Source organism: Falco naumanni, chromosome 9 (assembly GCF_017639655.2).
Source record: "Falco naumanni isolate bFalNau1 chromosome 9, bFalNau1.pat, whole genome shotgun sequence".
Taxonomy (NCBI): domain Eukaryota; kingdom Metazoa; phylum Chordata; class Aves; order Falconiformes; family Falconidae; genus Falco; species Falco naumanni.
Genome location: NC_054062.1, coordinates 5,453,106 through 5,466,982, shown reverse-complemented (window position 1 = coordinate 5,466,982; position 13,877 = coordinate 5,453,106). Strand labels below are relative to the sequence as shown.

The window sequence follows — 13,877 nt, the reverse complement described above, 5'->3', positions numbered from 1 at the left end:
CACTTTGGAGCCGCCAGCAAGGACACAGGGCTTGGTTTGATTTTGCAGGCCAGCAGGTTGTCCTTAATTGGCTCATCAGAAAACAGCCTTTACAGGAATCCCCAGCCCTGAGACTAGCCAGGCACGGAGCTCCCGGTGCAAACACCACTCTGGCAAGCAGACATCAGGTCCACCACCTTCCCGTTCTGCAAACGCCCTTTCCTCTCAGCCAAGAGGGCTCAGAGCTGAGCAGCCCCAGCAACAGTAACACCAAGCTTATCCACCTGCTGCAAACAGGGCCCCAAAATTATCCATCCCTCTTCCCCCAGCACAGCCCCAAAGAGGGCAAGCTCTAGCCTGTGCGACCAACCCCAGGGAACAGCAGTTCCTCTCCAAAAACACCTGCTGGCCCCTGGACCTTTTAAAATCTCTCCAGTACTGTAACTGCATGTCAGCTCTTCTATCTGCCAACATCTGGGAAATGTGATCACAGAATTAAAGCCGGGGGGGGGGAAATTAGGAACTTCTGCTCCAAAAAGCACATTCCATGGTCATCTCAAAACTCAGATTCAGGTTGAATTGTGTAAAGATTCACAAAACCAGGGAAGCAGAGTGCCTCTGTTTATCTTTCTCCAACCAGGACACGAGCACTCCCTGCTCTGCCCAAAGAGACCTGAACTGGGAGCTGTCACCACCCAGGAGCTGCTGCCCTGTCACCAGGCCATGGGTTATACCAAGCAGGGGCTTCTGCTACTGGTGTCGTTCCACATCATCTAACCTGGGTAAATACATGCTGGCAGAGGAGACAGAGCCCAGGGGTCTGTCTGCACAGAGCAGCAGCCTGGCGGCCAGGTCCAGAGCCATTGCTTTGCATGCTCTGGCTGCAGGAGAGCGCTGGCTTGAACCAGAAGGATGTTTCAGTTGCAGCTGAAATTTGGGGCACGTCATGGGGATGCCGAGTAGGGCTGCATTTCAGGAATTTGGGATAATCTGCCCACAGGTTCACGTCACAACATCCTTCAGAAGCACTTTTCAAAATGTTGGCTGTCTTGGTCTAATGTTGTCTCGCTGCGCCTGCTGTTCAGGCATCACACATGGAGAAACTCAAAGGCTGGGACCTGCCATCCTTTGGATGGAGGTTCATGGAAACCTCTGTTCAGGAAGGAATTTAGCTGTTGCTGTATGCGTGACTTGGCAGAGGGACTGAGCACGTGCAGATTGAGCGCCCAGCTTTCATGTGAGCTGGGTGACTCAAGCTGATGTGTGCTGGTGCACTGCAGCACAGGAGACAGCCTCGCTTGGTGAACCTCTCCAGCACTCCAGAAACGAGCCACTGCTTGCGAGACACAGAGGAAGCAAAGGAAATGTCAGAGAGCAGGAAAGGATTTCTCATCTGGTAACATCTCCTGACCACCACCAGCAGAGCGGCTGGAGGAGAGGGAGTCCCCCCCTTAGGCTGAGTAGGAATGGGAACGGGAAGAGAAAGGCAAAGGAACACACTTCACATTCTCTCAGTGTGCTTCAGATTCATGGAATAAAACTGGAGAGAGCAGGCAGCAAGGAGTGCATCTAGATTTGCTCTACTTGAAGTCCTTAGTCCCAGCACTTCTAGGCTGTCTGCAGTGCCTGCTCCACCGCAGCCCAGAGGATCTTCCACCTTACTGCAGTACAACAAGCCCATCTGACAAATAACAGCCCACAAATCTCATAAATATAATCTCTTTTCCTATTACCAATTAGAGGAAATTGAGATACAATTTCAGCAGAGCACATAGTCCACTTCACAGACAAATACTCATCTCTTTTACCTTCTCCCATCCTGCATGCATCACCCAGCGCCAGCTGATGCTTGATTTTCTCCTACCAGGAAGTTAAACCCCAGCTATACTCCCACCCTGCAGTACTCTGGCATCTGCAGAGTGACCGTCACAGCGCAGAATTCAGGATTTTTTGTTCCAGCGAGGCTGAGGGACTCCTAAATCGCTAATCTTTTCTGTAAGGTGGCTGCGGTTAAACCCTTCCTGCAGCGAGTTGTGTCAGGGGCTCGCAAACCATGGCTTTAGGCCAGCACTACCTGGGGGTCGGAGCTGGGCACAGCTCTCAGCTCCAGGTCTCATCACAGTTTTGAGGTTTTCTGAGCTTGTGTCTCTAAACCGGCCTTTTTCGGTCATTGCATTTGGTGGGTATTTTCTCATATTTAAGCACCAAAAGTATAGATGGAGCATTTGAAAAGGAAGGATCAAGACATCTTGCAGGCTGCTGAAGCCCCGCCAAGGAGCAGAGTAACTGGGATGGGGGGGTACACCACAACAGCAGAGCCCAACCCGGGGCACCAGATCCTCCTTAATACTGGGAAAAAGGAAAAGGGGAACAACTTCCTTCGCTTTAGCCCCCTGCCAAAACCATCCCATTTTGGTTGGAAACCAATTCGAAATGCAAGTCTTCTGGCTATCACTTTGGGGTCAGAGAACAGAGGAACGGAAAGTTGACTGAATCCCAAGCTTTTATCGTTACTGATGCTGTTTTGCTGCCACAGGAGCTCACAGCTGCAGATTATCCCTCCCCCAACAAGCCTTCCTCAGTCACTTCTGACCCTCACAAATCTGTGTGTACAGTCCTCTTTTCCCCATGATCACATAAAAGCACATTCATCAGCTTTCGCCCACCTTAACAACTAACCCCCCCTGCTTTATCACTGAACTATCCATTTATCATCTCCTACTTCCCCAAATTTCAAGTCATATGCAAGCTTTATCAGGCATGATTTGTTGTTTTCAACCCTGTCAATGATGACTGACTGCAATTAAGCAAGAGCCCGGCTTCCCAAGTCCTCCCTGGCAGAGCAATACTCACAGAACACGATGTTGAGGTTTCAGACAAGACTTTTTAACTATTTTTTAAGCACCACGGCAACTTCCTCTCTCTCAAGGTTTTCAGGCCAAGTGTTGTGTCACATCAAGCTAAGTGCCTGTGAGGATGTCTGCTCTGGTTGTGCTCCATCTGTACTCTTTATCTCTCCTTCATTAATAATTACTTTTTAAGTACTTTACTAAACAAATTTGTGGTAGCTGCTCACTTGGTTGCGTAGGTTTGATGTCACCCCCTGGCCAACCCTTTTGCCCTTTTCCCCATCACCAAGCCATCTGCCTAAGTGCCCTCTAGATTTGGCAGGACAAAAAAAGCTCCTTTCAAACTCTTCTGATGACATGTTCAGAACAGCTGACTTCAGAATTACCCAGGTGTACAATATCTGCCATGTCACAGCATGTCCCTGAGCCTTACAGTCCCCCGTACCATCAGTAAATTGCTTTTCCAGCACTCAGATTTGCTGCGTGGAGGCAGGAACCTCGGTTCTCCCTGCTCTTTCCCTTTGGGAAAAGAAACACACAATGACACATCCCTAAGGGCATTAAATTAGCAAGGCTCACTCCTGGCAGGGACACAGAACACTTTGGGAAATTAACTCTCCTAAGGAGCAAGCCACGACATCCCCAGTGAAACCTGGAGTTAAGCACATTTACACAAGCTACAGTATTGCCTGTGGTCCAGTTTAAAGAACATTTCTCCGAAGCATACTCTTGCCAGCAGCCAGGACACAGCTTGAGGATGCAAACAGGAGCAGTGCCCATGTGGGACCCTATGGGTGCAGGGACATGTCCACATAGGGCCAGGGTACACGGTGATGGTGGGGCAAGGGGAGGACAGTGTAATTTCTCTGACACTTGGCCAAAGGATCTCCCACGAAGAGTTAGGATGCTCATCTCCAAAGCAAATCAAGATCAAGCATAGATTTGCAGCATTAATTTGCTTGGGTAGTTAAGTGTGCTCATCACAGCAGGCCAGGAATTTGCTACTGGAAAGATTTTCTGTTGAAGCAGTTTCCCAAGAAAAACTCTGGTGCCTGCAGATGAAAACTTCTAGTGAAACAGATCAATTTTGCAGTGCTTTTCAAATTAAAAACTTACCGAGCTATTTGATCTAAAGTCAATTTGGTCTGAATATGTTGGGTTGGAATCAAAACCTTCTAACAATGCAATAAAACACTGGTCTGCAGTTTCCTATCAGTAGGATATTTCCGGAGCAGGGAAGGGTGTGAATACAGCCCTGGACCACATTCACATCTCTGGACTGGCTCCCTGCGAGGCCATCGATTCCCGCCACGCAGCGATTGTTTTCTTCTGACAGGTTTTACACATGTCATCACAGGAGTTGTATGATGCTGCAGGGAATGGCATGTGGGCAGGGGAGAAACAGGGCCAAACACCCACACTCCAAATTCTCTAGGGTGCAGAAATGTGAGTCCACACTGAATCAGCCCAAAGCTTTCACAGGCAGGGTCTGTTCAACTGACTTTAAATTGTTTCATTTGGATCTAAAACACTGAAATGAAACATACACTAGACGGGGTTTGCATGCATTGGTAGTACTTTTTCACATACCAGCTGGCAAACAGAAAAATTAGACAAGCTTCCAGATACACATAGTACTCCTCAGGTGCAAAGGTGCCACCTTCACTTCCAAAATCTTGGCTTGCTTATGAGTTGGGACTATCACAGGTACCCCACGGCCACCACAAGAGCGAAACCACCAAGAATGGACAGATGAGTGAATAACCTTCCTCTGTTTCTGCACTCTTTCCAACACCAACCTCTACTCAGCCCTGCCCTTCCAGGAGGCCACATGCCCCCCCAGGACTGGGGCCACCTGCACTCAGGACCTCCAAGCACTGCAATCCACATGCCAAAGAGCCTGTAAAACAAACACCCCTTCTGCTGTAACCTACACCGGGCTATAAAGATTACCGTTTGCTATCTGACTGTAAATAACCAGAATGCACAGGACTTAAACCATGTGGAGTGATTTATTCGCACATGATTACACAGGATGACTAGCAGTAGCTTTTTTATGACACTCCCGTTTCCCTGAAGGTTGGAATTTTCTTTCTTGTTTAAAAGAAATTAAGCAACTCACAGACATCGAAGCACACTTGTGTTTTGGATCACGCCAGATGCAAATGCAAAAATGTGACCTTATGGGTTAGAACATTACTCACAAACCTTCTAATGAGAAGGAGCAGGAGATGGCAGCTCAAGGCCTTGGTTAAGAGCTTTTCTTGCAGCGAACGCAAACTCAGTCTGGCCCCGTGGGCTCCCTTTCAACTCACAGCAACAGTAAATGCATTACTGTTCATTGCAGATGATTTGTGGGTAAGAAACACCAGTATGAGAGCTTCCACCAGCCTCCCAGGCCTCATCACGGCAGCACAACGGGGACGTGTCTGCCCATATCACGGTGACAGAAGAGCTCCGATAATGACGACCACCGGACCCCCCAGACCCATCACCTGCACCCCAGAGAGGACCAGCCGGCAGAGCTGAGCCAGCAAAAGGCTCCCAGCAGGGTAAAGTGCTGCTGGCCAGCCCAGGGATGGGAGCACCGGCTGCAAACAGCAGGACAGGAGCACGTCAGGGTGGGGAGAGACCTCTCAGAGTGACTGAGACAAAAAAGCCATGTCCACACAAACATCCTTCCCTTATGCAGACTTACACAAAGCCTTCTAGCTGCCACAAGAAGTCACAGGGGTGGGCAGTGGGACAGACACATCTGCCAGCAGGACCCCGCACGGGGCACTGCTGCACCACATCACTGCGACCCCGGGGGTGTCACGCTGTGCCAGCGCCAGCACTCTGCCAGGGATGCCCTCCTGAGCATCGCCCCAACTCCCAGCAGCCTGAGCGCAGCCCCAAGCAGGGCCACCCCCTCGTGGGAAGCCGTCCTTGCAGAGGGAAACTGTCTTGTCCCCACAGTTGGGAAGGAGGCTGAGCCTTGCACTAGGGCAAAAGGAGGTCACACAGCTGGGAGCGTGCCACCCAGGGCCGCCAAGGCTTAAAACCTCCTGGTGACACCCCAGCAACCCTGTAACTAAAGTTTTGCTCCTGAGAAGTGAATGCAAAGAAGAAAAGAGAGATGACCTGAAGGTGACTCTTCTTAGCTTCCCTGCAGGAAGAGGATGCTTAGATACTTCCAGGCTGGTTCCCACAATGGCATCCCATCATTTAAGAAGAGCCAGTCTCCACCCACCTAAGGTCCACCTCCACTGAGGACAGTCCATTGAGCCACACAACCCCTGGCACTGCAGAAGTGAGAGTTTGCTGTTCTTATGCTTTAACCACGAGCCTGGTCGCCCACTCCATGTGGCTCTCAGGACTGCAGATCACTGTTTCCCAGAAGAGCAGCCGTGGGGAAGTCAGGAGGACACCATCCTGCCCTGGCTCGCTGCTGACTCACACGCACGTCCCCCTCTCTGTGCCTCAGCTTCCACTTTTGCACAAAAACTGCCCATTGCTGGAGAGTCTGATGAGATTTACTGCTGGAAGTGCATGGTCCCCTTAACCTTGATGCCAGCTTCTATCTGTTTCTACCTGTGCTATGTACTCACAGCGCACACAAAAAGCCACCTTCTCCCTTTCCTTACACAAAGGCCCAGCCAAACCAGGCAGCTGGAGAATCGCCTCCTCACAGGCAGACCTCACATCAGCCTGATCTCCCCGGCTCGACGCAGACCACTAGCCTCAAAGCAACCCCGTGGGGTCTGGGAGAGAAGAAGTGGCACTGGGGACACCCTGCCCGGCAGGGTGCTGCCTTTGAGTCAGGGGCTGCCCCCACGTCACCTGAAAGTGTGGGCTGGCACAGTGCAGGGTGAAGCAGCCACTCCTGGGGTACAAGCATGTGGCAGTCCTGCCGGTCACCGATGGTTGGGAAGCTCCCACTCCCCTTGTAACCTGCTCCAAAATGCCCCAGTGAAACAGGAGGAACAAGACAAGGTTTGCAGAATTCCATGAGCCTGGCCATGCCAGACCTGCTGTCCTCTGTGGGGGAGCGTGCATGTAGGAAAGCAATTGTTTCACACTTTCTATTCAACTCCTACACTCCACCCAGAATGGATGTCACAGATCCCCATCACCACAGCTGTTAGAGCTGTTTAAGACCCTCAGAAGAAAGCTAAGCACTTCATTACATCTTGACAAAGACAAGCCTTCACCTCTCAAGATGTCTTGAAACACAGCCAGCACTCACTTCTACTAGTCACTTCTACTTATGGCCCAAAGCTTCTAAATTAAATGTCAGGCTCTGAATGCATTTTTCCAAATGCTTGAGAAAACGCCAGAGTGCCTCATCCCGCTGCTGTTGGGATGTCGCTGACGAACACCCATCGCAGCCTTTCTGAGTCATGGCACAGGATTAGCTGGGTAGGGCACAAGCACTGAGCAAGCCCCTGAGGAAGAAATAGAGGAGACAAGGAAGGAACAAGAGGGAAATGGGAGAGAGAACTTGTCAGCCTGTGGTTATGCAGCAAGTCATGCTTTGGCCCAAATCCCAGCCACTCAAGGTGAACAACCCTCTTTCTGAACATTTTCATCCAACTTTCACAATAGCTTATTATTTCATGGTGCTGCTGAGCAATGTTTGCCTTTCTCCTCTGCGCCCTGGGGATCTTTCCCAGATCCAGATTTCCACCTCTGAAAATACAAGGCCTTGAAACCAGGAACACAGTAAAGTCACTTGAAAAGGGAAAAAAAAGCCGCAGCATTCAATGATTAGTTAGGTCCAGTCACCGTGAACCAATTTCGCAGTCTCCTCGGCTGCTTCACGACACAACTGTAATTGTGCCAATATCTGAGTGATTCCAAGTAATTCCAAAAGATTTTAAATGCTCTGTTTAGAACATCTAGCTCTGTACCAGCCACACACATTTTCAGAGCTATGCTTATGTGTTTTTTAGATTGAGCTTCCTTATTTTATTTGAGGGCTTCAAACCTGGGTGCTTGAAGACAAGAAAAGCAAGTTGCCTAAAAAATAAAGACAAAACAGTTGGCAAGAAAACCTGCCCCAGGGCAAAAAGAGCCCCAAGGTAAAAGACAAGTGAAATGCCCTGAGGAAGATCCACCTGCTGCACACAGGGGGAAGGGAAAAAGCAAACCTGTCTCAGTGTCGCCCAGCCTCCCTGTTCACAGATCCTTTTTAGTAGCTTCTTACTAATATATTCTAGCTAGGGCTGTTGCGTTTCCTTTCCAGAGCTCTGGCAAATTAATTAAAAAGGAAGTTAAAAACAGCCCATTCAGTGCTCCTTGCCCCAGCAGAAAGAATCAGAGTTGTTAGTACGTGTTCAGCCCCCACTAGAAAGTTAATTTGGAAAACAGCACCACTCACCTCTGCAAGGTAAAGGATGCAGAATTTCCGATCTTCTGAACCTACAAAGAAGAAAAAACAGGATCAAAATTAAGCTACAATTGCATTTCTGCGAGCAGAGCCACTGGCAGAGGAATTGGCTAAGAGACAGCGTTTAATGAATATTTATTGTTCTCATCCTACAGTACCAGGCTGTGATCTGGGAGTGATGTATGCTGCATCTGCAGGGGCCATGCGCTGGGCAGGCTGCATCGCATGGTATCTTGCATGGAATCACCAGATTATCATGGATTCTCCTTTGGGTTTTCCCTTTCGGAAAAAGGTTTGTTTCATTCAAAGGCCACATGCAAGCTCTTCTGCTCAACCTGCTGTGGCACATGCAGTCCGAACCCTTCCTGGGGGCTGCAGAGGCCCCGCAGTGCCCACACTGCCATCCTGGACACCGGGGTTGGGTCTCTCCCATCTCACCTCTGTGGACACTTTGCTCCCAGGGTGACTAACCAGAGCAGCTCCTGTTCCTACAGCCTTGCTCATTCCCAGCTTCTCGACCCAAGCCTTTGGCAAGGCTGGTGGTAGCTCTGGCTAGCGCTGTCTGTCCCAGCCTCCATTAGTGCCAGCGGTTGAGGTCAGTGCCTCTCCAAGGATTTGGAGACGAATCCCAGGTCAATGCTTCAACACGAGGCAGGAGGAAGAGCTCATCCTGCTCCATCAGGCTGAGGGCAAACTCCCCAAGCTCCCACCAGCATGGCATTGCCCAGGAAACCTGCCCAAGGGACTTCCACAGCTTTGGGAAAGGAGATGGTGCTGGAGGCAATGCAATGACCAACGTTGCAATCCCCATCTTGCTAAACCATGTAGCAGTCTCATCTTGCTGCCAGCTATCCTGCTGCAGCTCCATCAGGCTGGTTTCCGTAGGCCTAGCCTTCCCCATACCCAACAAAAAGGCATTCCTGAACATGTGCCCTGGCCTTTCATCCCTGCTGGTAAGACACGAGTGTCTGCAGCCCCAAGGGAAGCCAGCTCCTGGCATACATCAGCCTCACGGGAGGACATGAAACTCTCACAGGGCAGGGCCACCTCAACCCTGAAGCAGGACATCCCACCTCCCGGAGCCAGCTCGCTCCTTCACACCAGCATGCCCTGCACCAGCTTTGCCCGTGGTAGCATGCAGCACCACCGGGTTGCAGCTTTCATAACCCTTTAATGATGTTATCTCTGCCATGAGATCAGATCCATAGTCCGGGCACGGCCGCAGATCCTATTCAAGCAGTGTCAGCACAAGCTCTGCTTCATTTCAACAAGCCTGAGCTGCGCTAACCATGGGAACAGACTCTGTACAGTGGTGGAAACACCCTGTTCCCCAGAGGAAAGCAATTCTTCTGCCGCAAGCAGCAGCTCAAATGTCAAGCTAAGAGCTGTGACCCACCAAGGGACTCAGATGCCTCTTGAGTCACTCCATGAGCTATTCGAAACCCACGAAGAAGTGAATGGCCTGGAGCCATTTGCTGGATGCCTCTTCCAGCTGCCCTTTGGGGGATTGCAGGGCTGCCTCCTCTGCCAGCTTCATTTTTAATGCACGTCGCAAGATATGGGCTGGAACATCACTACCACGCCACCAGGACACCATGCCACAGCAGCTGTGGAGCCCAGCACCACCGGGAGCACTGCTGTCGACCTCTCGGATGACTGGCTGCCCAGTCCAGCAGCTGGGCTTGAGCCAGTGGCGATCTCCAGCGAGGCACAAGGGGAGGCAGGAGAGTGATGGTAGAAGCCAGGACGAGCAGACCCAAGTGCAGATTTCAACACAAACCAAGTTTGCCAGGATTTCTTCCACTGGGGCTTCTTCCAGTCTCCAGAGGATCAGGCTGGAGCACTGCAGGCTGCTGTGCCCAGGAGCCACGAGCCACACAAGGTGCTCTGTTCATCTCCTGCACTGTGGATCACAGAGGCCATGAAGAGACAAGGAGAGAAGCACAACCTCACACCGAGGAGGCAGCAGCCAGCCGTCTGGGCTAACCTGCAGCTCTGTTCCCCACGTGGTGCTACATTTGCACCTTTTTGGACAGCGGAACAGCACATACTCTCAGCCAAATTCAGTGAAATGCTAAAAGGAACTAAGGAGGAGAACAAAAAATTCACTTGAAGATATTTTAGTTTCTTCCTGATGTGTGGTGACGGGGACTGGCTTGGCTTTCACAGTAACTTGAGCTGTGAAATGTCCCTGCCCCAGGGCTGGGCTGCTGTGTGTGCACAGCACAGACAAGAGGAGGGTGTGAGTTTTGTGGGGACATGCCCCCCTCTCCAGCTAAGCCTCGTCCCACACATCCATGTTGATGCACAGGGCAGGCTCTTACACAGCTCCCAGCACAGCAGCAGCGTTCAGTGACCCCCTGGCTCTGCCCACTGCCCTGCACAACCCAAGGAAAACACCCACTGTTTGCAGGATTTGGGCGGCGTGTGCCAGGCACTGGGTCAAAAACGCGGGAAAAAAGGGAAGCTGGTCGTGCTCCTTTCCACAGCCGTCTTTGCACGGTCCAGGGGACCATGGCAATGCCCACGGCAGGGGCTGGTACCCTGTTCCCCAGCCTCTCGCATCTGCTCAGCAGGGCCAGGACTGTGTTCAGCACCCAAAGAGGAGCTCGCAGGGCAGGGTGCTGCAGGCCCCTGGGGGCATGGGGAGAGACAAAGGCTGTTGTGTACATCCAAACCTGGCTGCTGAGAGGGGACAAGCCTGTCAGCCCATGCTGCATGTCCCCGGGGAGGTGTGGCTGGGTGCAAGCCCTTGGTGCTTCACAGCATTCTTGGAGCAGCAGGGAGCATCTGTGGCAGGGCAGGAGGCCCATAAATCACACTCTTGGCCTCAGGCTATCTCAGAGCTGTTTGCTCCAAGATATGGCGGGTAGAGATGTCACGGACAGCAAAGCAGCACATGGAAAGTCCTTGTTGGCAGGATCCCAGCTGGGGATGGGGCTCACAGCCTGGGTGTCCTCATTCCAGCTGCAAAACAGGAGCGCTCTTCTTTGTCCCAACGCTGAGTGCACCCACCCAGGGGGTCCAGGATCCCAGTGAGGCAGTGACCTTCGTGTGGAAATTCCCACAGTATCTAGTGAGGAAGCAGTCCTGTCGCACTGGAAACATTGGCTGGTGTGGTGCTCATCAGCCATACTCAGCTTCTAAAGCAGGAAGACAAAGCATTGTAAAGCAGATTATACTGATTTGGTTTCGCACAGTGCAGCAAGCAGCAGAAACAGGAAACATCACAATGGTCTTCAGTGTACCGGAGATGTCTCAATTGTTATACTCAGCAATACGCCTGTTCCTATTAATGTGCCATTCAGTTATTTAGGAGACCAACAGAAAATCCCTGCCAAAAGGGACTGACATCTTTTTGCTTGTTCCACCCGCCTTTGAAGCAGCCCTGCCCAAACCAGGAGGGTGAGCTGCCTGAAAACAGACTGAGCTGGATTCCCCGCGCATGGGGGGCGGTTCAGCACTGCAGGGAGAAACATCCCCTTTGGAGAAGCTTGTTAAGCTATTCCAGATGTGATCCAGCCAAGTTATTGTGGCAACGAGGAAATAAGTGGTAGAAAACTGCTCACGAAATCCAACTGCTGTGCCCGAGGTTAGAAGGTGCATTCCTGTGCCGAGCTGCAAATTGACCTTCATGCTCAGAGCCGGGACCAGCACCGGGGAAGCTGGTTTCTTCAAGGAGGTGAACATGAGCAGGGTTACTAGACAGCCTCTGAGAGCAGCCAGGAGCGGCACGCGCGCGCACTCCAGGAGCAGACGCTGACCAACAAGCACTTCAACAAGGAACAATTTCTTTTGTCCTTTTCTTAGAAATAAGCAGCGCTGAGAACAAACTCAACAAACCCCAGGGAAGCTTCAATGGCTTTTCTAAATGGCTCATGGCATGGTGCCCCATGTCCCTCACTGTGTTTCTGCCCCCACCAAATAGGTCAGTGAATTAATCTGGGAGCAGCACGTGGTTGCAAATGGGAAATAACAACTGACAGGCAGCCTATGGTGTCCAGCACAGCATTGCAGACCCCCAGCACTGAAGCTCACTACAACATGGGGCACATGAAGAGACACAGGTCATCCACAGAGCTCACAGCTCAGCTGGGGAAAGTCATGGGAAGTGACAAAATTGATCTAGAAACTCATCCCTTCGGAGAAGCAGCCCAGATCCAGATTAATGCCTTTTAGTCAGGGCCATGGGGCTGCATAAAGACATCAAGTCATATAGTTACAGAGTAATTTGGGTTGGAAGGGGCTGCTCTCATGGCCTCTGGAGTCCAAGGCCCTGCTGAAAACGCTCAGATCAGGGTGCTCAGGGCTGCTGAGTCCTGAACATCTCCAGGGATGGAGATCCCACAGCCTCTCTGGGCAACTTAATATTTGACCAACCTCACCCTAGAAAAGTTTTTCCTTATATGTAATTACAGTTTCCCGCATCAGGTCCCAGGCCAGTGACACCTGCTGCCTGGGCTTGAGTTTGAGCCAGGCCACCAGCCCCACGCTGATGCAGTCGGACAACCGTACACGAAACAAGACCATAAAAGTGACTGCACCAAAGAAGAAACAAGGTGGAACTGGGCCCAGGGCCAAGAAGTGGCTCTACCATAGCAAATAGGATGTGGTAGAGCAATTTGCTTGTTCCTCTTTTGACCCCGAGTAGCTAAAGGCCATCTTTTGTACAGCCCCAGCATTTCAACTTCAAATAACTGATTTCAAGTCCCCCCCTGCCCTAAAAGCCCTCTCTGAGCCCTCAGCTGGATGTGAGAGCCCAGCCAAGGTGAAGAGCATACGGGCATGGTCCACAGCCTCCTACCAAAGCCAGGATTTGCTCTTTCCTCACCAGTGGGGCATGCACAGTGGAGGAATGGTAATGCAGGGGAAAACTGTGGGCAGCTGAAAGGAGAAGTCACAAAGTAAAGGTCAGTGGGGCTTAGCCATACTCCCTTGGAGACAACCTCTGAACTCTGTTGAGGCACCATGGGGGAAACCTCAAGACTTCACTTCCCTTTCTCAGCCTCGGCAAGCCCCTGCTGTAGGCAGTGTAACACCAGCAAGGGGAACAGCACAGGACAGCAAGACCCTGGGGAATGCCAGCCCAAAATACCCAAGAGATGCACCCAAAATGCCCTGGAAAGTCTACCTGAGTGCCCCTGAGGTGTCCCAGGAGAGAGAGCTCCCAGGGACTGGGTTAATGCAGGGATGGGAAGGGTGATGCTGGCCCTGCAGCCCAAGGAAGGATGATCTGGCAGCACCAGTTGGATGGTACTGTCACATACTGGAAGCAATGGGGATAGTGGGGTGCTATCCTGCTGCTGGCCAGAAATCTTTATACCTAGCAGCCCAGAAAATGCCCCAAATGTCTCCAGGTGCTGCTGCAGACACTCACCCTCCTGCAGCTTGACACTCTGCAGGTAAAGAGGGTTCCTCAGCACGTTGCAGCGCCCAGGCTCGTCCTCCTTGGTGAAGAGCAGCAGGTCAGAGTAGACAAAGAGGGTCACCTGGAAGCACAAGAGCAGCAAAGAAGAAACTATAAGGAATTAATCTCTTGGCACCAAGACAGCGTCCTGGAAAAGTCCTCCACCCTGGGGAGACACACCAGTCATGACAGGCAGTCCAGGCACTCCTTCCCAAAGGGGCTGCTTGCTGCTACACCCCTTGGGGTGCTCCCAGCAGGTTTTGGATGAAGC

The 13,877-nt window shown here is 51.5% G+C and overlaps 1 protein-coding gene across 3 annotated transcripts in view; it reads right to left on the bottom strand.

Moving 5' to 3' along the window:
- The window catches only part of RGS3 (regulator of G protein signaling 3), a 77,918-nt gene that overhangs the window by 30,684 nt on the left and 33,357 nt on the right, over positions 1–13,877 (bottom strand). For all 3 annotated transcript variants that reach the window (XM_040607060.1, XM_040607061.1, XM_040607062.1), the window contains 2 exons: positions 13,577–13,688; positions 8,191–8,231 (listed from right to left, as the gene is read on the bottom strand). In XM_040607060.1, the coding sequence (XP_040462994.1) occupies positions 8,191–8,231; positions 13,577–13,688 (153 nt within the window). The remainder of the gene's footprint in view (positions 1–8,190; positions 8,232–13,576; positions 13,689–13,877) is intronic.